This window comes from Crocodylus porosus, unplaced genomic scaffold (assembly GCF_001723895.1).
Source record: "Crocodylus porosus isolate Cpor-Errol unplaced genomic scaffold, CroPor_comp1, whole genome shotgun sequence".
NCBI classification, from domain to species: domain Eukaryota; kingdom Metazoa; phylum Chordata; order Crocodylia; family Crocodylidae; genus Crocodylus; species Crocodylus porosus.
Genome location: NW_017728943.1, coordinates 65,824,938 through 65,847,682, shown reverse-complemented (window position 1 = coordinate 65,847,682; position 22,745 = coordinate 65,824,938). Strand labels below are relative to the sequence as shown.

General features: G+C 46.5%; 2 protein-coding genes across 3 annotated transcripts in view; one reads left to right on the top strand and one right to left on the bottom strand.

Annotated features, from left to right (window-relative positions):
• Positions 1 to 1,150, bottom strand: part of SPATA17 (spermatogenesis associated 17) — a 153,334-nt gene extending 152,184 nt beyond the window's left edge. The window contains exon 1 of the mRNA XM_019549483.1: positions 965 to 1,150. Coding sequence (XP_019405028.1) covers positions 965 to 1,077 — 113 coding nt within the window. The 5' untranslated portion in view covers positions 1,078 to 1,150. The remainder of the gene's footprint in view (positions 1 to 964) is intronic.
• Positions 1,151 to 1,328: 178 nt separating this feature from the next.
• GPATCH2 (G-patch domain containing 2) overlaps positions 1,329 to 22,745 on the top strand; it is a 211,755-nt gene continuing 190,338 nt past the window's right edge. The window contains exon 1 of one of the 2 annotated variants that reach the window (XM_019549482.1): positions 1,329 to 1,482. In XM_019549482.1, coding sequence (XP_019405027.1) covers positions 1,418 to 1,482 — 65 coding nt within the window. In that variant the 5' untranslated portion in view covers positions 1,329 to 1,417. The remainder of the gene's footprint in view (positions 1,483 to 22,745) is intronic. The other variant, XM_019549481.1, reaches the window with a different exon arrangement.

The following is a 22,745-nucleotide window of genomic DNA, read 5'->3' as shown; positions in this document are numbered from 1 at the left end:
CGGAAGGTCCCTGGAACACCAATGTCCCTACAACCACAAACGCACCCACACGCTTGCATATATCAATTATGGATGATGGTGCGTAGACTTTGTCAGGAAGGCAAACGTACATTACTATGACATTTTAAAAACCCACTGGATTACTGAATAAAGCAGATTCAACCATTTAATATTTATTTTAATGAATGCCCTATCATTTATCTTCTGGGTGACTCTCAGCAGTCTTCTAGTATCCAGGGATCCTGGTTTTCTCTGATAATATTTCTCTGAAATATATTTTAGTGATGTTTCATTTTAATCATGGAAAAAATGTGGATTTTAGGTTACTTTTTTGATCCAAAAATTGGGGATTTTTTTTTAATCAGAAAAAACCAGGATCCCTGTTTATATCTAATTCCTGGAGACTCCAGGGCAAACCTGGAGGGTTGGCAAGCCTAAGTGAGGGGTGCCTTGCATCCAGAAAGCTCAAAAATTGCTGTACTCTACGGATCTCATACCCTGTCCCAGCCCCTTTTACCTAAAAAGGGACCCCCTCCTCCTGGATGTTCAGGACAGTACCAAACATGTCTGGAAATGAGACTTTTGTCCCAAATTTGAAAACCTGCTCCTGATCTGGCTACGTGTGGGCAAGTGGTGCCGCGTCACAGGGTCCCCAAAATAGCAAGCGACATTTGGCCTCCATGCTGCTGTCCCTTACCAGCCACTGGACATTCCTGGGCCCTGGATTTTGGTTCTGGGGTGCCAGTAGCTCTTGCTTTGCTTGGCCAGAGTGCTGGAAGGTGGGGCTGGCAGAGGGACGGCTGTCACCAGTGCCAAGGGGGAATGGGGCAGTGACGTGACAGGAGGGCAGGGTTCTCCCCAGGCCAGTGCAGCCCCATGCTAATGCAGCCCCAGGTCAGTGCCTCGCTGGGGCCCCAGCAGCCATCACCTCACGGACAAGGCCCGGTGGGGGGGGGGGCGTTACCTGCTGCTATGGAAACACTCCTGGAGCAGCTCGGGCACGCCCGTGCGCACCCCGGCCCAGGCGGCCATGCTTCCAGCCCCGCCCCCGCCCGCTCGTGTACAAGCCGTCACCATGGCAACCGGGCCGTACCACTCGCCCGGCAGTGGGGGGGGGCGAGGGAAGTGGGGGCTGCGCGTTCTGCCAGACCGTGGTGTGGCCTGGCAGGGGCCGCGGGGGCATGGGGGGGGGGAGGAGGAGCGGAAGCGGGGCGGCAGCCCTGGGCCAAACCAGCCGCGCAGCCTCCGGGGCGGTGGGGCCGAAATGGTTTATTCCGGCTTCCTGCCGCTGCCTCCGCTGCTTCCGGGCGCGGCCGAGGAGGGGGGAGGGGCTGGCGCGGCCGCCTGGGCCCGCGGGTGGTGCAGAGCGGCGTCTCCCCGGGAGCGGCCGGGCCAGGCCGGGCCGGGCGCCGGGTTCATGTTCCGGGCCGCTGGGCCCAGCCCGACTCCGGCGGCGGCAGCAGCAGCAGCGAGACCGAGCTGGTGAGGCTGTGGGGGAAGCGGGCCCTCCCCCTCTCTTCTCCCAGGGGCGGGTGGGGCTGGCCCTTGAGTCCCCCGCAGGCTCTTCGGCCGGAGTGCCTAGGTGGCCGCCGTCCTCCGGCCCTGGAAGTACTATGGGAGCCCCCTGCCCCCCGACACGCGCACACACGCGCACATGCTCACGCAGCTGCACACACAAGCGCATGCACACACCGCCTCTCCGTCTCCTGCCCCGCAAGCCAGTGATATCTCCCGGGGGCAGCTCCTGCCGCCCTCCTGCGCGGGGCATCCCAAGCCTTGCACCCAGGGCGCCCACGTGGGCAGTTATCCGGCGCTGCCCTTTCAAACCTGGCTCGAGCTCGCGGGTGCTGCAGCCCACTCCCCCCAGGACTATGACAGCTACCGCCTGCCAAAGCTCCTGCCTCAGAAACCACGTCAGTGTCTCCTGTCGGCCCGCCCGGCCTGGCCCGGCCCAGCCCAGCCCAGCCCGCAGCCGGACTGCAAAGTGGCACAGCTAACTTGTTTCTCTCATCACTTTCCAAATGTAGAGATGGGGGAAAAGAGAGTGGATCCAATCTGACTTGGCCTGTGGCCTGTGGGGCCTTCCCTACTGTGTGAATGAGTGAACAGTAGGCTAAATCAATGGATTTGGGGGCTTTTGAGCTGATTCTCTGAATAAGGAAGAAAAAAATGTGCAGTGGGGGGGAGCAGAAGAGGGATAACAAGATTTTTGGAGGTCTGGATTGTGGTAGCACCGTTGATCCTGCTGTCTCTTTGTGTGTCTCTGTGTGTGGCTGGGGCAGTTGGGATGTATTTTGGAATGTTATATCTGTTATGTCATGGGTTGGATTCATTAACAAATCAAAATTTTGTTTGAAGGTTGACAGGAGGGTGCTAGAGCCAATACAGAAGATGAGCGAAGATGACAGTAATCCAGTAGTGGCAATAATCCAGTATCAACTGGGTATGGCGGGCTGTTATAGAAATCCTGCAAATTGCACTTGTTATTTAGCAAATCCCATTGATTTTTGGTATTAAAAGCACTGCTGTTTCATATAGGAACAACCAGCTCTGAGCTTTCCACATCTCATTAATACTAGTTACACTAATACTTAGAATGTGCCCTAGGTCTTGTAATGGAGCTGTGGGAGCTCCTTGAGCAGCTTTGAAACTGAGAGAACCTGGTTGGTTTCAGAGCTGTTTCAAACTGGGCAGTTTTTGACTGGGTTCATTTGGCAGTTAGAAATAAATTGTGTGTAGATTAGTGTGCATGTGACTCAATGGTGATGAGAATTTGAGTACAGGAATAGGAATGAAAAGAAAGAGAAAATGAATATGCAGAGAAGAGAATGAAAGTAAGTGAGGAGGCCAGAAAGCCATGGAGTCGGGGAGAGTGATGCTGACAGCAGCAGGGGCATATAGACACAGAAAAAAGAATAGACCCAGGAAACAAAACAGGTAATATCCAGACTGAGCATGTGGTCTGCTCATATCACTGGTGATATGACAGTGTGGCTGAAGTGCCTGCTATAATTGAATAATTGAAGCATTATGGATGCTTTGATGGACTGTCAGGAAATGTCAAAGGCCTTATGGTTGAAAATATTCTGCATCCTAAAAGACAGCTTATGGTGCAGAAACAATTGCATGGCAGAGTAATTAAGGTGCTTCGCTGCAGCTTCAGCGGTGCATATTTGAGCCTCATTCTAGACTTCTGCCAAAAGCCATACCTAATTCCCCAGCTGTAAATGAATACCTGGTCATTTGACTGGGGAGTCAAAGACAGATGGAAGCAATGCTCCTTTGTGTTCTGTTAGTCCCAGGAACTGCTGTGCCTTAACCAGACGAGGCTGATAGGGAGTCTAGCCTGGAACTGACCTCTCTCCTTGATTTATTCAGATAAATGTGTTAGGATTACTGGGTTAGTGATAGGAGATAATGAAGGCTCTTCTATATATTTTTTTTCTACTTGCATTTTCAATAGTGACCATGTTATATATTCTCTTGATGATATGTTGTGGCCCCAGAGAAATGACCAAAAATAAGGTTTTATGCTCAAACTTGTGTAAAACTGGCACCCAAGTTGAAACAGTTTAGAACGATTTAAATTAAAAGCTTTGTCATCTTTGGCATCATACAAAGCTTCTGCAAGAAATGTATTTGAAACTACTCTTTCTTCATAGAAGTCATGAACTATTTATATTCCAAAAGAGTGTGCACTGTGTAAAATGTTCTTGTTTAATATGAATTGGCCTCAATTAATAAATGTTCTGTTTAAGATTAATAAGTCATATGACCTTTGCTTCTATTACTGATATGATCAGGGCACTAATTATCCCTGCTGGTAACTGTTGTTACTAGGGCTGCACCAATAAAGATTTTCTTGACCGGTACCGATAGCTGATGATTAACCAACCATATTGGTTGATGCCAGTCTGATAACCGATATATAGTAATAGTTAAAGGCATTTTAAATTACTGACATAAATAAACCTTTTTTATTCAGAGCTTCTTAGAGCAACTCAAAACATTGTATTGGGCATTCTGTGGCCCAGGAGCAACCTTCTGCCTGCTTTGGCCCTCGATGAGGAAGGTGATGACTGCCTTATTCCCATGCACATCACCCCCTCGCGCAGGGCGCCTACCTACAGCCCCACTCCCCACACAGCCCATGCTGTCTTCCCTGGCTGATGGGGCAGACCCTTATGTGGACAGTGGTGCTGAGCACTTCTGGAGCCCCAAAGTCTGCTGCTTCCTCAGCACCGATGGGCCCGTGCAGCTGAGCTCCCATGGCCACCAGGGAGAAGCCACTTTTGTAAAGCTGCTTGGTGCCTGGCAGAGTGAAATGTCCCTCACATGGTGCCTTACCCTGTCCCCACACAACCCAATGTCTCTGCAGCAGCCCCAGTGCTCAGGCCTCTGCTGCGCACATGGCATTAACGTGCAGGTCTGAACTATGCTCACCAGGGTGTTCTGGACACGCAGTAATAATTATCAGCTGCAATGACCAAAAAAAGTTGATAGCCAATAATGTCATTTCTCCTTTTATCGGTGCCGATCTGATAGCTGACCAATATATCGGTGCACCCCTGGTTGTTACTAACAACTGATAAATTTACAGATTCAAGGTTGGTTTTTTAGAGGGGTTGGAAATATACACATGCCTATGGTAGGAGAAGGTGTATATACTTTGGTGGTGCTGTTCCCAAGTATACAATGGGAAAAGTGTGCTATACCAGTAAACCTTTCTAGTATAAATGCCGTTTATACTAATAAGTTGCTTTTATTGGTATATTATGTTTGCTTGGTAGTGAAATAAGCTCTGTTGACCACAACATCTATATGTCAGTATAGCTATGGATACTCTAGGACAGGGCTTCTCAGTCCCCAGGCCGCAGCCCGGTGGTCGGCCACGGCACAGTCAGCTGCTGGACCAGAAGTGGCCGCGGACTGGCAAACTGTGGCCCCCTAGAGCCAGGCGGAGAGGCCACAGGTCCTTCTGCAGGGCCTGCAGCAGTGCAGGGTTTTGCCCACCCCTCTACCCAGGGGTGGGGGTATCCTTACCTGTCTTCCGGCTGGAAATTCTGGCCACGGTCAGCTGTGACTGCTGGGCCATGGTTTGCTGAGCTGCAATCGCTTCCAGGCCACAGTTTGCCTGGCCATGGCATAAAAACTTTGGGAACGCCTGCTCTAGGATATTGTTGTTGTTGCTGTTGGAAGGGAAATATTGCAAAAGAAACCCTCATCCATAATTGACATTTTTATGCTGACAAATATTTCTTAGTAAGTCTGGCCTGTAACATGTACTTTATTAAGGTGTATCATCTTGCTTCACTGTAAAATACTGGTTATGGTGGAATTAAAAAAAACAAAACTGTTCACGGACCAGAATAACTGTTCACGTGATGTTGTTCCCTGTGGAACTTAAAATATTTTTGTGTTATAAGGATTGTAATAATACTGCCCGTATTTGCCCATATATATCACCCAACCTGGCACAGAGAGAAGAAACCAAAGTCTAATTACGTGTTGGAATTCTAGTTTCTCAGCTCTGTTGAGTAAATGTAAGGCTACTCCTTAGGGCTCCTCCTCTCTTACTTTGCGCTCGTGTAATCTAGGAAGCTGTCCTTTGGAAACCTTGTTTAGTAACACTTGTGAGGAAGGAAAAAGGAAACTGAGGAAATTTATTTTTCAACTAGACACGTCAGAGTTCTAAAAGGCGATAAAGAAAAATCAAGGACATAATTCTTATCTGTCGGATATCTATCTTTGTTAAGGCTTGCTCACTCTTATTTCTCAAGTATTTGATCAGTATATACCAATACTGAGAGAGAGCTCGTGTTTTCGGCACTGTCATGTTACTTGTTCTACTAATGACTTCAACATTTCACCATATTACCATCATTTGACAGTTCATGTAGGCTGTCCACCTGGACAATTAATAAAGTCATACGGTCAGTAAAGGGCAAGCACATTAGTAAATGGCCGCAATGGGGTTACAGGAATTGCTGCTTCCTGATAAATTGCTCTAAATCTAATTTTTGGCTGACCAATTATTTTGGATTTGAGTCTTATGGTTTATGGCAGCATCTTTCTTACCATATACAACAGCCACTGCTTTGATAAGATAGTTTTCTCTGTCTCATATTAGATGAGAAGCTATCTAGTTATGTATAATCTACTTTGGTTAGTCTATAAAGTGCAAATCTGCTCTGCCTTCTCCTTGATTTAAAGCTAACACAACTAACTGTATTTCTGTAGTTACGTGGATCAAACTTTTGGTATAAGGCAGTCTTAGCCCTACTGGGATTCTTGTCCCATCTCCTTAGGGTAATGGTTTCTCAACCATTTCACATTAGGACTGCCTAGATTAAACTTTATTTTTTTAAACATGATCCTGTTTTGAGCATGAGAGTTGGATTAAATAGTATATTGAGAGTCCTTCCAGCCTTATTCTCTGTTCTAATTCTTATCTGAAATACGTGAGGAAATATTTTTTTCTCTTCTGGTTTTAGGCTTGCTTCCCATTGACCAAAGGTTACAAGTAGGACCTTGACATTTACAATACAGTACCTTTTTACAGGGGACTTTTGTGCAAATAATCGCACTTTTATGGTATTAGACATATAAACATATGCCTCTTCTGATAAATCCACTCACTTAAAAAAGAAAAAGGAAACAACTTTGTGATATTGTAATTAAACAACAAAATAATGTGCAACTTCAGGAACAGGAAGGACCTAGATGTTTTGAAGCAATGCAATATCTTGTTTACAGCACATTTAATCATAATCCATTTTCAGAATAGACAGTTTTGTAGTTCTCTTGATATGAAAATCCATTTCTCTTCTGTGTTCAGTTTCTTCAGGATTTTTTTTTCCTTCCCACCTGGTTCTCATGGAGTCTTCCTGCTCTGGACTTTAGGCTTGTTATGAAGATGATGACCAAGGTTACCATCCATGGCAATGCATACCGGATGCACATGCATGCCTTGAGACCCCCTGACAGCCAGCATTTCCAGGCAGAGGGGGCAGGTGAGAGCACTAGTGCCTCCCCTGAGAGCTCTGGCCAAGGAGTGGGGGTGCCAGGAGAAGCAATCCCAGTGGCCGATCATGGTCTCCCGAAAGTGCCAGCAGTGTGCCTGGAAGTGCCAGTGGAGCACTGCTGCTACTTCTGGCTCAGCATGATCAGACACGGGGGGGACTCCCTCCCTACCTCCTTCCCCCTGGTCGCTGACTGGCCACTGTGGGGGGCAGGTGCCCCCCCTGACTCAGGAGGCACCAGTTGCCCATGATTACCATCCAGTCTTTTTAGCTTGCAGTTGTAGTTTGAAGGAAGCAGGGTAGCAGGTGAAATTCTCCTGTTTAGGGAGTGCAACAGAGCCTCTTCAATCCCCACTGCAGGGAAGAAAAATAAATCAGACATGCTGGAAGCTATATCCCTGAGAACAGTAGGAGAAAAGTCCTAGCAGCAAAGGACTCTAACTAAGAAAGCAAGAGCACTGCTTGTGCTAGAAAGAAAGGAAATGTAGGAGAACTGATTGTGGTAAGCTTGGGGAAAATAGAGGAAGGCCTGACAAGCCACAAAGAAGGCTTATCAGGCCTCTTCAGAAAGCATTAGAAGCTTCAAAAGGAGGAAACTGGTTTGGGAAGAAAGAACCCAGACAGCTTACTGTGGGGAGGAAATCCAAGGTAAAATATGACATACAAGGGGAATTAGCAAAGCCAGAAACCCTGTTAACTACACATACCCCTTCAGCTACCTGCCCATTGAGTAAAATCACCCTTAGTAAATTTGCAGACAACACCAAGCTGGGTGGATACTCTGGAAGGTAGGTCTAAGTTCTGGAATGCCCTGGATAGACTGGAGAATGGTCCACAATCAACCAAATGAAATTCAGTAAGGACAAATGCAAAGTCATGCACTTGGGACAGAATAATAGCAGGCACAGTGCAGGCTGGGATTGGCTGGGGCTGCAGTACTGCAGAGAAGAACCTGGGGTTTACAGTAGACTATAAATTGAATATCAGCTAACAGCATGCTCTTGTTGCAAACAGACAAACACGTAACAATATACTGGTTATATAAACAGGAGTGTCACTTGCAGGTCAAAGGAAGTGATTCTTCCACGCTCTTCAGCACTGGTGAGGCCTCACTTGGAGAACTGTCCAGTTTTGGGCCCCACATTAAAGAAGGTTGTAGACAGTTTGAAAAGAATCTAGCATGGAGCAACAGAGATAGTTAGGGGCCTGGGAGACGAGACTTATGAAGAAAGGTTAAAAGAGCTAGAGTTACTTAGTGTGCTAAGTCTTCAAATACCTGAAGGGCAATTATAGAGAGGATGGAGATGGGCTTTTCTCTCTGTCTATAGGTGACAGGACTAGGAGCAACGGCCTCCAGGTTCAGCAGGACAAATTTAGGTTGGAGATTAAGAGGAACTTTGACTATGAGCGTGTTCAAGCATTGGAACCTAGAGAAATTGTGGTTTCCATCTGTGCAAGTTTTCAAGAGCTGGTTAGGCAGACGCTTGGCTGGGATGTTTTAGTCAGGGATGTTCCTGCCTTGAGCAGAAATGCATGACCTTGTGAGGTCCCTTCTCGCCCTACTTTCCTACGATCGTAAGACATGGCAGGTGAGATAAGTAGGGACACCTAGGAAGAAATGGGCAGCAAGGGTGGAGCAGGGAACACAGCATTGTACCTGGAACAAAGGGGAAGGTATGAGCTGTTACAGGGAGTCCTGACCTTGCTTTTATGCCATTCATTCATTAGTATGGCCAAAAGACAGAATGGCCAGAGTGTCATTGTTTTGTAGTTGTCCTCTGCTGGCCCTTGAAACTGTAACTAGTTGACTGGCATAGAACTGGTCCATTGTCCTTTGGGTACAGCTGAGAATGGTAAGCCATGAAGAACCATGTTTGAATGCTGTAGTACTGTTCTTTCTTTCTGGCCAGGTTTTCTTCCTTCTGTTTTGTATATTCATCAGTTATTCCCCATGTGTTTCAAAATCTTTTTTTCAGTTGTTTAGCCCTCTGTAATGAAGTATTGTAGCTGTATTTCACTGTTTTGTGAAAAAGCAGTGTTATTTTTTTCTTGTGCCTTTTGCATTATATTTGTTGAGACCAAACACTCTAAGGCAGCTACAATGCTTTTCAAGTTGTTGCTAGTGGTTTCCATCATATTTTTAAAACCCGTATGTGTGATAAGTACAAATTTATCTTTCTCATAAAATATACAACAGGTATTTATATGTGGAAAACGGAAATCACTAATAGACAACTAGATAGCAAATAGAAATAAATTAGGGCATGTATATAGTTTTTCTAAAGGTGTTTTTCATAGATTCATAGATTGTAAGGCTGGAAGGGACCTCGGAAAATCATTGGGTCCAGCCCCCTGCACCAAGCAGGAAGGACAACTGGGGGTCAGGTGACCTCAGCAAGGTGACTGTCTAGTCTCCTTCTGAAGATTGCGACTGCACTACCTCTGGAGGGAGCTTATTCCACAGTCTGGACAACGTGACTGTGAAGAAGTTCTTCCTAATGTTGAGCCTGAATCAGTCTTCTAGGAGTTTGTGGCAGTTATTCCTGATTTTGCCTTCAGGTGCCCTCATGAACAGTTGCTCACCGAGCCCTTGATGTACTTCCTTAGTGTAGTGGTAAGCTGCTACCAGGTCCCCTCTCAGCCTTCTTTTCGTCAGGCTGAAGAGTCCCAGATCCCTCAACCTTTCCTTGTATGGCTTGCCTTTTAGGACTGATCATACGGATGGCTCTTCTTTGGACTTTCTCAAGCTTGTCCACATCCTTGTTAAAGTGTGGTGCCCAGAACTGGATGAAGTACTTCAGCTGTGGTCTCACCAGTGCTGAGTAGAGCGAAAGAATCACCTCCTTGGCTTTGTGAAGGTGCATCGATTGATGCATGCCGGAGTATTATTTACCCTATTGGGCATTGCACTGCTGGCTTATATTTGTATTGTGGTCTATTATTACCATCAGGTCCATTTCGTTCGTGGTACTTGTCAGTTTGGTGCCACCAAGCCTGTAGGTGTGTGGGGGTTGTTTTTCCCAAGGTGGAGCACTTTACATTTCTCAATGTTGAATTTCATCAGGTTCTAATTTGCCCAACTTGCTAGCCTGTCTAGGTCTGCCTGCATCTGTAGCCTATCTTCAAGTGTGAGCATTTTGGTGTCGTCTGCAAACATGGCCAGTGAGCTTTTCACACCGCATCCAAATCATTAATAAAGATGTTGAAAAGTACTGGACCAAGCACCGACCCTTGCAGGACACCCCTGTCCACTTCTCACCAGGCTGAGGCAGATCCGTTCACTACGACTCTCGGTTCTATCCTGCAGCCGGTTTCTCACCCACATGACTATCTTGGGGTTAAGCCCACAATCCTCCAATTTTCTCATGAGGACATTGTGGGATACTAGATCAAAGGCCTTTTAGAAGTCAAGGTATACAATATCAACCTGTTTTCTTGTGTCCAAGTGGCAAGTTACCTGGTCATAGAAGGAGATGAGGTTGGTAAGGCAAGACCTGCCTGTGACAAAGCCACGCTGGCTGCCATTCAGAACCTTACCTTCTGAAGCTTATGAAAGATAGATTCCTTGATGAACTTTTCTAGGATTTTACCTAGGATGGAAGTTAGGCTGATTGGCCTATAGTTACCTGAATCCTCCCTCCTGTACTTCTTGTGGATGGGCACAGCACTGGCCCTCTTCCAGTCCTCAGGAACTTCTCCAGAACACCACAAGTTGTGGGAGAGTTTTGCCAGGGGTTCCGCATTGACTTTGACCAGTTCCTTCAGCACTCTTGGATGAAGATCATCTGGTCTCAGTGACTTGTATACATCTAATTTTATTAATTGGTTATACACCAGTTCTATGGCAATAGTAAGAAGGTGATTATTCCTACTGTGCTCATCCTCTACTCTACCTGGCATGCTTTTCCCCTTGGTCTGGTGAAAGGCCAAGGTGAAGTAGTCATTCAGGAGTTCAGCTTTCTCCTGAGTACTGATAACCAGCTCTCCTGAGTTGAGAGTGTGGGGCCATTGTTCATTTGTTTTCCTTCTGTTCCCTATGTACTTAAAGAAGGACAGCTGCTTGACACAAGTCAGGAAGGATTGCGACCGATCCAACTTGGCCAAGTGTTCCTCCCAGGAAATGTCTGGATAATTCAAATTGCCCATGATGACCATGTCATGTGCATGTGTGGCCTTAGTCAGTTCTCGGGTGAACTCCAGACGAGTTTGTCCTCTTGGTTTGGTGGTCTGTAGTATACACTTACAATTAGGTCTCTCTCACTGCCACCCCCTTCTCCCTCACAACTTGACCCAGAGGGTTTCAGCCTGTCCATTTGTGGAGCTGATGTTGGCCTCCAAGGAGGTGTACTGCTCTTTCACATAGAAAGCAATGCCTTCACCTTTCTTCCCTGCCCTGTCCCTCCTATGTAGGGTGTAGCCCTCTATAGTTGCACTCTAGTCATATGCTAAGTCCCATCAGGTCTCTATATTCCATACTAGATCATAAGGCACACTGGAGAGTAGGAGGGCTAGCTCCATCTGCTTGTTCCCCATGCTCCTGGTGTTAGTATATAGGCAACTAAGTCCTCCTACTGAGACCCTCGTCTTCCCGTCCTGCTGTTGGAGAACTATTCCCTCAGCTCCTGCAAGAGTGACTCTCCCAATGTCCCTATCTGCACGGCTTCCTTGTATGTTGGTCCCTAGACATGTTTGAATTTGTTTATCCCTATTCCCTAGCAATCTTAGTTTAAAGCCCTGTCCAGAATATCGGCAATCCTGACCGCAACCAGGGACTTACCTGTCCTTGTGAGGTAGATGCTGTCCCTTCTGTTTCCAGTGTTCCTTTTTGTTTCTTTCTGTTAAGGGCTTTTTTTAATACTGTGAATTGTCACTCTCAAAATGTAATTCATATTTAGCGTAAGGAAAGTCAAAGCACAATATTTCATCTGCTAAGCCTTATTTTTTTGAGTGTAATAGAATGGTAGTTTCAGTAGTGAATATTAATATTAAACAAAAGCTATTTTAAGTATTTTAAAGTTGGAGTGACTTGAAAGCAGTTACTCTTTGTAGGATATACATAATGTAACTTTTACAGTTGTTTCTGGAAATGGATACAGAGAAGGGTCAATATTTAGTGAACTACATTAAAAATGTTTTAGACAAATGTAAAGGTCATTGCAGGCAAACTGTGTGCAGTAACACCTTCTCTGAAAAGACACTTTATCACTAGCAACGAATAGTTGCTTTAACTGATTTTTATAGACATGCTAAGCTATAGAATCTTTAAAAATATTTGAGAGAATGTCTAGCCAGTGTGTTCTAAACAACACATTCTATATTACAACCATTGAATATGATCTTTTCCTAGTAAATGCTGTCCATTTTTATTGTTGATATATTTTTAAATATATCCTTGTTTCCAAAATGTGAAAGCAAACACGTGCATGTTTCATCTTGTTTCAGACGGTTATTTTTAACAGCCCCTGCAGATAGAACTCTAGGAAAAAGGACCAATTCAAATATGTCCAATATTGTGGACACCTAATTTTTCAGGTGTGCGCAATGTAAAAAGTAACAATATCAGCTCCTCTGATGAACCATTGGTATGCTGAAAAAGTACTGCTGCCTTTTTAGAAACTAGATTATATAATTAAAAATAAATAAGTTGCTGCTCCCGCTTCTTGATTAGTAGGTTCTCCTCCATTCTTTTAAGCAGACTGTTTTTATTTATATTGAGTTATATGCAGGCCACTGTTCTATCTGTTGCTTAGTTCACACTGTCTGCTTGTTTCCCAGATCTGAGCCTGAAGGCTACTCTGAACTATACAGGTAGTCCAATAAAAGGTATCACCCACCAAATCCTTGATTTGTACAGGCAGAAATAAGAAAACTACTGAATCAATTAGGTGTGTTTTCCTGTTCTTTAATAAATGACATCTTGATATGTTCAGAAATTTAGATACAACATGGTTTGTATTCTAGCCATAATCTAATGGGATTTTAGCACCCTGATTTGACTAATCATGCAAAGTGAGTATGCTTAGATTATTATAGTATGAGTTGGTCTGATCTTTTCATGCAAAACAGTTTTAACGGTCAACAGAGTCTTGCAGTCCTGACCCCCTAGCCTGGGAAGTCTGCTGCTTCCTGGGGGCCCACATCCAAGACATTGCAGAGAAGATCTCTCAGCTCCTCCAGCCATGCTCCTTATTCATGTGTGCACCAATGACATGGCTTGGAGTGTTCCCAGCTGGGTCATGAGGCGCTACAGGGATTTGGGAGTGGGGCTAAAGGGTCTGGGGGCACAGGTGGTGTTTTCTTTGATCCTCCTGGTCTTGGGGTATGGGCTGAGGAGGGGGAGGAGGATCCAGGTAGTTACCCAAAGACTGTGACGCTGGTGTCATCAGGAAGGCTTTGGCTTCTATGACCACAGCCTGCTCTTTAGCGAGAGAGGCAGCAAGCTGCTGGGAAGAGATGTCCTCCACCTCTCTCCTCTGGGGAGGAGGCTCTTCTCAGCCAGACTGACTAACCTGCTCCACCAGGCTTTAAACTAAGCCTGCTAGAGGATGGGGGGGACTATCGCCACTGCTGGCCTGCTGAGCAACCCTTGCAAAGCCAGCAGGCCAAGGGACTTAAGGGAGCCTACCCGTGCCCCAGGCCTGGTACAATCTGTGGACAAGGCAAGAGCCCCCAAGGGGACACTTGCCTGCTTGTACACAAATGGCAGGAGCTTGTGGAATAAGCAGGAGGAACTTGTCCTCCTGCTTAACACAAATAATTATAACATTATAGGGATAACGGTGACCTGGTGGGACCCCACCCATGACTGGACCATGGGTATAGAGGGCTATACCTTGTACAGCAGAGATCGAGTAGGTAAAAGGGGTGGCGGTGTAGCTGTCTATGTTAAGGAAAGCTACGTGTCCCTGCAAGCTGATATTGGCGACCAGGGTGGATGACTGGAGACCCTCTGGGTTAAAATCCTTGGGGAACACAGCACAGGGGACGCAACAGTAGGCGTCTACTAAAGACCTCACACCCAAAGCCAAGATCTTGACCAGGAGTTCGCCCGGGAACTGGCTGAGGCCGCACGCTCCAGGACCATGGTTGTCTGGGTAGTTGAAGTCACCCATGACATCTCATGGGAGGATCACTCAGCAAAATCCGAGCAGTCACAAGGCTTCCTCTCGTGCATGGAGACCTCTACCTGACTCAAGAAGTCTACAGGCAAACGAGAGGTAAACTGCTGCTTGACCTGGTACTGGTAACTGGGGATGACCTAATCGGCAACGTAATGATCAATGGGAAGCTGGATGACAGTGACCACAAGGTGATCACCTTCACCATCTGCCGTAAAGCTGGCAAGTCAGTCAGCAACATGGGAGTCCTTGACTTCAGAAAAGCCGACTTTGACAAGCTCAGGAGGCTTGTCAGTGAGGCCCTAAGGGACCACAACTGCAGGGGGAGGGGAGTTCAGGAAGAGTGGTTGCTCCTCAAGGGAGCGATCCTCAATGCACAGCTAATTCTATTCCATCTGGGAGGAAAGGCAGCAAGAGGGCACAGCAGCCCCCCTGGCTCGCCAGGGATCTAGCAGACCTCCTGAGGCTAAAAAGAAGGCCTGCAGAGTATGGGATTCACCTCCAAGGAGGAATATTCTGCACTGGTCCGGTCCTGCAGGGAGCAAACCAGGAAAGCCGAGGTTGCAACTGAACTCCAACTAGCCTCGAGTATCCAGGACAATAACAAGTCCTTTTTCAGATATGTGGGAAGCCAAAGGAAAAGCAAGGGCAGCATTGGACCCCTGCTAAACCAAATGGGACAACTGATGCCCAGGAAAAAGCCAACCTATTAAATGGGTACTTTGTGTCGGTCTTTCATCAGTCTCATGGGATGCCCATGCCCACTACGGGACAGGGAGGTCCAGGTGAGGGAGATCCCCTGCCCTCCATCTATGCTGATCTTGTGAAGGAACACCTTGAGAGGCTGGATGCCTTTAAGTCAGCTGGCCCTGACGATCTAAACCTCAGGGTACACAAGGAGCTGGCAAGCATCATAGCCCAGCCTGTGGCAGGGATCTTTGAAAACTCCTGGTGCTCTGGTGTAGTGCCCGATGACTGGAAGAAGACCAATGTGGTGCCGATCTTCAAGAAAGGGAGGAGAGTGGATCCGGCAAACTATAGGTCCATCAGCCTGACTATCCTGAGGAAGGCCTTGGAAAAGTTTGTTAAAGAGGCCATCCTTAATGGACTGGCCAGTACCAACATCCTGAGGGATAGCTAGCACGGGCTTGTTGTGGGTAGGTCTTGCTTGACCAATCTCAGTTTCTTCTACGACCAGGTGACCTATCACTTGGACAAGGGAGAAAAGATTGATGTCGTATATCTTGACTTTAAAAAAGCCTTTGATCTGGTATCCCATGGTCACTTCTTGGTGAAACTGGCTAGTTGTGGCCTTGAGTCCACCACGATCTGCTGGCTGAGAAATTGACTCTGTGGTCAGACCCAGAGAGTGGTCATTGAAAGAAGTTAATCGTCATGGTGCCCTGTGACCAGTGGGGCCCCCAAAGGCTCTGTCCTGGGACCCATGTTGTTCAACATCTTCATTAATGATGTGGGCATTGGAGTCAGAAGTGGACTGGCCAAGTTCGCTGATGACACCAAACTTTGGGGCAAAGCATCCACACCTGAAGAGAGGAGGGCCATCCAGGTTGACCTTGACAGGCTCAGCAAATGGGTGGACTAGAACCTGATGGTGTTTAACACCGAAAAATGCAAGGTTCTCCACCGTGGGAGGAAAAACCTGCAGCATCCTTATAGGCTTGGTAGCACTATGGAAGAAAGAGACTTGGGAGTCACCATTGACCACAAGATGAACATGGGCCTTCAATACGATGCTGCAGCTAGTAAAGCGAGCAAAATGCTGGCTTGCATCCATAGAAGCTTCTCAAGCAAATCCCAGGACGACATTCTCCAGTTGCACTCGGCCTTGGTGAGGCCGCAGCTGGAGTATTGCATCCAGTTTTGGGCCCTACAACTCAAAAAGAATGTGGAGAAGCTTGAGGGAGTCCAGACAAGAGCCACATGCATGATCAGAGGTCAGGAAAACAGACCTTATGATGAGAGGCTGAGACCCATGGGACTCTTCAGCCTGGAAAAGCGCAGGCTCAGGGGTGATCTAGTGGCCATCTGTAAGTTTATCGGGTTGCTCATCAGGATCACCAGAGCTCCCCAAGGGATGACGAGGTTGAATGGTTATAAATTACTACAAGACTGTTTCAGGCTGGACGTAAGGAAGATATCAGCTAGGTATCAGGAGGCGCTACTTCACGGTCAGGGCGGCTAGGATCTGGAACCAACTTCCAAGAGAAGTGGTGCTGGCTCCTACCCTGGGGGTGTTTAAGAGGAGGCTAGATGAACACCTTGCTGGGGTCATTTGACCCCAGTAATCTTTCCTGCCATGGCAGGGGGTCGGACTAGATGATCTACTTAGGTCCCTTCCGACCCTAGAAACTATGAAACTATGAAGAATTTCTTTGCTATCCAAGCCCCCAAGGTCTGAAATAGCCTGTCATCGGAGGTGGTTCAAGCACCTACATTGAGCACTTTCAAGAGAAAATTGGATACCTATCTTCCTGGGATCCTATCACCCCAGCTGACTTCCTGCCCCTCTGGTAGGGGGCTGGACTTGATCTTTTGATGTCCCTACCAGCCCTAATGTCTGTGAAATCTCTATGTGAGCATGGTTGTAGTGGTAGTGTAGACAAGCTCATTGAGTGGATTTCAAGCGGTTCAGGCTCTGTTGCATTGGGTTCAGTGAAAAGATTAATATACAAAGAGAAAGCGTACTTGATTAATTGCCAGAGCACACGAGACTCATAAAACCTGACATTCTGTGGGAATTGAATGCCTTACTGCCCTCTGCCTCCTGAAAGTCATGAATGTCTAAATATGTTCACTTCATACAGGTTTTCTCTTGTAACTGTGTGCCATCAGAGAAATTGTACATGATAGCGATAAATATTTGAGGGAGAGAAGGCTGTTTCAGGAATGTTAATGAAACATGGACTCCTCTTTTTTGAGACTTGAAACATTAATATTAAAGGAATAATTAGAAGAACTGTGAAGACTCAAAACTTTAATGAGAAAATGTTAAAAAATGTTGTTCTTACTTGGTTTTATAGTGTTCATAGATTCATAAATACTGGGGTCAGAAGGGACCTGCCAGTGGCAGGAAAAAATGCTGGGGTCATGTGACCCCAGGCAGGTGCTTGTCCTTTCTCTTCTTGAAGAGCCCCATGGTAGGTGAGGGCACCACCTCCCTTGGAAGGCCATTCAAGATTCTGGCATCCTTTACTGTGAAGAAGTTATTTCGGATGTCTAACCTAAACCTACTCTCCATCAGCTTGTGACTGTTGCTTCTGGTTATTCCAAGGGGTGCTCTGGTAAACAGAGCATCTCCTATTCCCTGCTGCCCCACAGTGAATTTGTATACTGCCACAAGATCCCCCCTTAGCCTTCTGTTGCAGAGGCTGAAAGGGTCCAGGGCTCTCAGCCTTTCCTCATAAGGCCTTCCCTGCAGGCCTCTAACCATACAAGTGGCCCTTTTCTGGACCCTGTCAAGGTTGTCCTTATCCTTCTTGAATTGTGTCTCTCAGAATTAGATGCAGTACTCTAGCTGTGGCCTGACCAGTGCCACACAGAGAGGAAGCATCACCTCTCTGAACCTGTTTGTGATGCGCCTACTAATGCATGGCAAATTAACTCTGCTGTTTGCTTTGTCACATTGATGACTCATATTCATCTTTGAGTCGACAACAACTCTGAGATCTCTTTGTGCTGCTGTGCTCCTGAGAGGTCATCCCCCAGCCTATAGATGTGCTGGTGATTCACTCTCCCTAGGTGCAGCACCTTGCACTTGTCCTTGTGAAACTGCATCCTAATGTTCTCTGCCCACTTCTCTAACCGGTCCAGGTCTGCCTGGATTCAGTTTCTTCCCATCAGTATGTTTGCTTCGCCCCATAGTTTGGTGTCATCTGCGAACTTGAACAGTGTGCTTTCCACATCCTCATCCAGGTCGCTGATGAAGATATTGAACAGCACCAGCCCAAGGACTGAGCCTTGGAGGACCCCAATACCGACTCATCCACCACCACTCTCTGGGTATGACCCTTAAGCCAATTTGCCACCCACATGATTGTGTAATCATCTATGGCACAGCCGTTCAATTTGCTTATAAGAATAGGATGGGAAACTGTCAAAGGCCTTCTTAAAGTCCAAGTAGATGACATCTACCTCGATACCTGCATCTAAGCTTTTAGTGACCTGGTCATAGAAAGAAATGGTTAGTCAGGCAAGATCTACCTGCTGTGACCTTTGCTGGTTGCCCTTCAGCATTGTATTACCTGCTGGGCTCCTGGAAATGTGATTCTTAATCATTTTTTCAAGTTGGAATATATTACAGGACCCCACACATCATGGCTACATAGGTACATAATTGAAGCATGTGTTACGCATGCTGTTAGCCATCCTGCCTACATTAGCCTGGGGTAAAGGGGTTAATAAGTTCTGATGTAATGCTATAGAAAAAAGAGAGACAAGAACCTGTGCTGGGAACTGGGGTGGAAGGTGGGCTGGCTCCTGCTGCATTTTGCGGTCCTGGTCATGCAGCAAGCAGGTGAGTGGGGAGGGGAGTAGTGGGTGTGGGTGGGAAGGAAGAAAGGGAAGCGGCCAGGGAAAGAGACCCATGGCAGGCGGGTGGGAAGTGGCAGTGAGTGGGCGGGCAGAAACATGGGGCCCACGCTGATGCCCCGCAGCTGGGGCTGGCAGGAGCCCAGGGGAAGGAGGCAGGAGCATGGAGCCCAGGCTAGCAGGGGCCCACACCACCTCACACCCTCCAGCCCCTCTCCCCTTCTACACATGCCACAACCCCCCAACTACTCCCCCACACACAGCACCCCACAAACTCCATATCCCCCCACACCTATCCATTCCCCCACAAACCTCATACACACATACCAATACCCTCCCTCACCCCACACATAACCCAGATAGACAAACCTGCACCCACCCACCCATACCCCCTTACAAAATATAAAAGTAAAACTTCTTTTTAAACCAATATGTAATCGCCTGTATGTACACTACACAAACACACAAAATCAGGAGAAAAATATTTTTGAAGTAAAATTAATGTATGTTTTGGGTTTTTTTATTTTGTTTTTTTTAAAGATATAATTTGTTGAAGTGCACCCGTACATCGGTCCATATTATATCAGCACTGATAAAAGGAAAATTGACATTGGTGCAGAAGAAATCAAACTTCGCGTTGTGTTTGGTATTAGAATTCACGGACTCAGTATGAGTTTATTGGCGACTTTACCATACAATCGTAGGGAGGAGATCTAACAGAACTTCCTCCCTCTACAAGTTAACATACCTTTTTATACTTCATATTGTGAAAACAGACATGATTTAAACAAAGCATCCTTGAAAAGAAAGGGGTAAATCGTAACAGTTGCTTGCTCAGCAACATGTTTTGTTTTGAAAACTGTTATCACCTTTTTGTTTTTAGGAAAGGAAGAACATTTGTTCCAAAAAAACTGTGCATGGAGTCATAATATGCAGAAGAGTTTTTCTTATTTTAAAACATTTTAAAATATGAAGCAAGACCATTTATTTTGCTTCACTTTTTTTCTTAATCAATGAGAGGCCTGGATAAATCTATAGTTGGATAGAGCCCTGGATAAATTTATAGTCAAGTTAGAGGGGCCTGGATAAATCTACTTCAACATTGGTAATCGTTTTTTTTGGCTGATGTGGCTGATAATGTTGCTGATATATGCTGTGTGCATGTGCACAGCTGCAGCATGCACGCTGCCAGCTCGGCAGCTTGGAGAGCAGCTGTTAAGTCTGTTGTGGGGGAGGACTAGATCAAGGCCTCGGCAGTGAGGGAGGGAGTGGGACTGGGGCAGGTGCTGCCCAGTTGGGGTGGGGTATGGGACAGGGAAGGCATGGGGGCCACGTGCCCCCTGGATGTGTTCACAGGGCAAGGGTGGGATGCCTGCCATGGGCTGGGGGCAGGGCTGGTGCCAGTCTCTTCCTGGCAAGGGTGTTGGGCCACCGCTGTGCTTGGAACAGGTGGTGGCAGTGCTGGGAAGGGGAACTATGGTGAATTTTGAGGTGGCTCTAGCCCCTCCCCAGCTTCCCTTTCCGTGCTGCCGCCACCTGCTGTGAGTGCATCTCTGGCCCAACCCCCCCACCAGGAAGAGCCCAGCACTGCTCCTGGCCCCAGCGGGTAGAGGGAGTCCAGCCTCATCCCACACACAGATCTGGGGGACACATACCCCCTGTACCTCCCCGGAGGTGCATGCAGTGATGGGAGCTGTGGCCCCCAGATGAGCCACTCATGGCTCTGTTCTGTGCCCCCACCCTGCCCTGCCGGGTAGCCCCAGCCCAGCCCCTTCTTAACTCCCTCCCTCACCACTCAGGTCTCAATTCCCCCCCCCCCCCCAACAGACCTATCAGCCAGATGCTGTTCTCCAAGCTGCCCAGCTACCTATCAGCAGTCAGATCAGTATTGACTGATGTGGCTCATTAATAATTTGCAATCGGTATCAGCTCAAAACATCTTTATTAGTGCACCCCATATAATTTGGTGTTTTCTGGTTCCAAAATGGCAGACCCCCTAGCCAAAAGGAGTACTTCCAGGGGCAAGGGAAGGGTCTTCTGTTGGCAAAGGTTGGCTTAGAGGGCAAGACTTACAGTTCCAAGAGGTGACCAGGGGATAGGACACCTGTCAAGGGGCTGGGCTACCTTTGCAACCTTCGACAGCTCACCAAAATCTGGTAAGTGGCACTCTAGCCAAAATAATTGCCTGCCCCTGTTCTATGTAGATGTCCCTTGACCATCAGATGATATTAGGTACCATGAGGGAAACTGACCAGCAGAATTAGTGGTAGTATAACTATACTGCTGGAGCTGTGTTGGCATATCTGTGTGGACACTGTATTTTGTACTAAGTTGATGTGGCTCCCTTAGGAGCTGTGCTGGCACAACAGCATGCTGTATCCTACTCCCTGAACCTGGATGGGGTCATGTGTGCATTTGTGGAGTGTTCTCACACCTTTGGGGTTGCCCTTCTGTCCCAGCCCCTTCTGTGCTGTCTGCTTCTTGCCTGTTGAGATGACTGAGATGCTCCAAAGGTCACCTTCCTCACCTCTGGCACTTTAGTTTTACCTGCCTCACCTAGCAGAGGGGACTTCGCCATCTATAAGAATCACACCCTTATCCAGTCATGTGCTCCAAAAAGAGGCTTGCCTGTTTTCATTATCAATTATCATTGACAGTAAGTGAGTTTTAAAAAAACTTTTATATAAAAAAGCAAGAACAAGCATAAGAAATCTGTAACCATGTGTAGAGAGAGAGAGAGACGAAGAATAAGTAGAGGGGACACTAGACCAATAACCTTTTTTACCCAGCATCTCTACAGTGTTTCCCTATATACCTAGGAAAACTAGAAACAAAACCTTACTCAGGGTAAAGCTTAAGTATGATTTCTTATCTGATCATTTACATGCATCCCCCATTGGATTCTCAGGGAGCCCACACTGCATATATTTTCTTACACCCTTCTTTCCCTGAAAGGTGCATGCTTACCAGGCTAAAAATCCTTCCTAATCTACTTAAAACCAGGAGAATATTTGCATCCATTCAGGCATGGAGATTTCTAATCCATTTTCCCGAAGATACTGTCTCTGTTTCCATACAGTGAGCAAATAGCCTTCCTGTTTCAATGGTAGGGTTTCTCCTTTTAATATGTAAGTTTGTCATTGTCTGGAAGGGCCTGTTTGTGAGTAAACATACTCCTGTCAGATGTAAATTTTTACAGATTACTGCTTTCCAGCCATTTAGGCTCTGAGCCTCTCCCAGGTGCCAAAGAAATTCATTGTTTGTCACGTGAAAGTTATTATCGTATTGTGCAATCCTGGTCCTATTATAACACATTTTATAGCAAATTAGCACAGTGCATATAAGCATGGAACAATAAAGCTAAATACAGCTTGGTGCGATCTATTGGTAGAGACTACACAAGCCATATCAGTAAAACACCTGCAAGAAACCACATGTGACATCCCACGAATCCCCCAGAACATAGGTTCATGACACCTACCATAGCTGCTATTTCTGTCAGGCAGCTTTCCCATATAGACAAGCCCCAAATAAAGAAAAAACAAAATTGCTTGGTGCGGTGAGACAGAATGAGATGAAGATCAAAGAGCTCCTTAAGGTACTTTGTTCTTGATAAGTAGTTTGTTTGTTTTTTAAATTCAGTATAGAACACTGTGCCAGCAACAGAGCATCAATATTTTTTTTCTAAGTGCTGAACTTCATCTACAACTAGCGACATGCTGATTAAAAATAAAGTTGTAGTCTAAGACTGAGATGCAAGTCCTCTTTATCCTCTGTAGACATGGTTTAATACCTTTTCTATCATGTGAGCCTGAAAAAAATATTAAGCTATATCTTAACTTAAGGGCTATTAAAGAGTTTTTTCTGGTAATATTAAACTAACTAAACAAGCAGAAACATTTTGCCCCTTTCCCCTCTCCCTTCTTAGTGTACAAAGGGCCAAAAATGTTGGTATGCTGAACACTTTTAGATTTCATAGATTTCATAGACATTAGGGCTGGAAGGGACCTCGGGAGATCATCGAGTCCAGCCCCCTGCCCAAAGGGCAGGAAGTCAG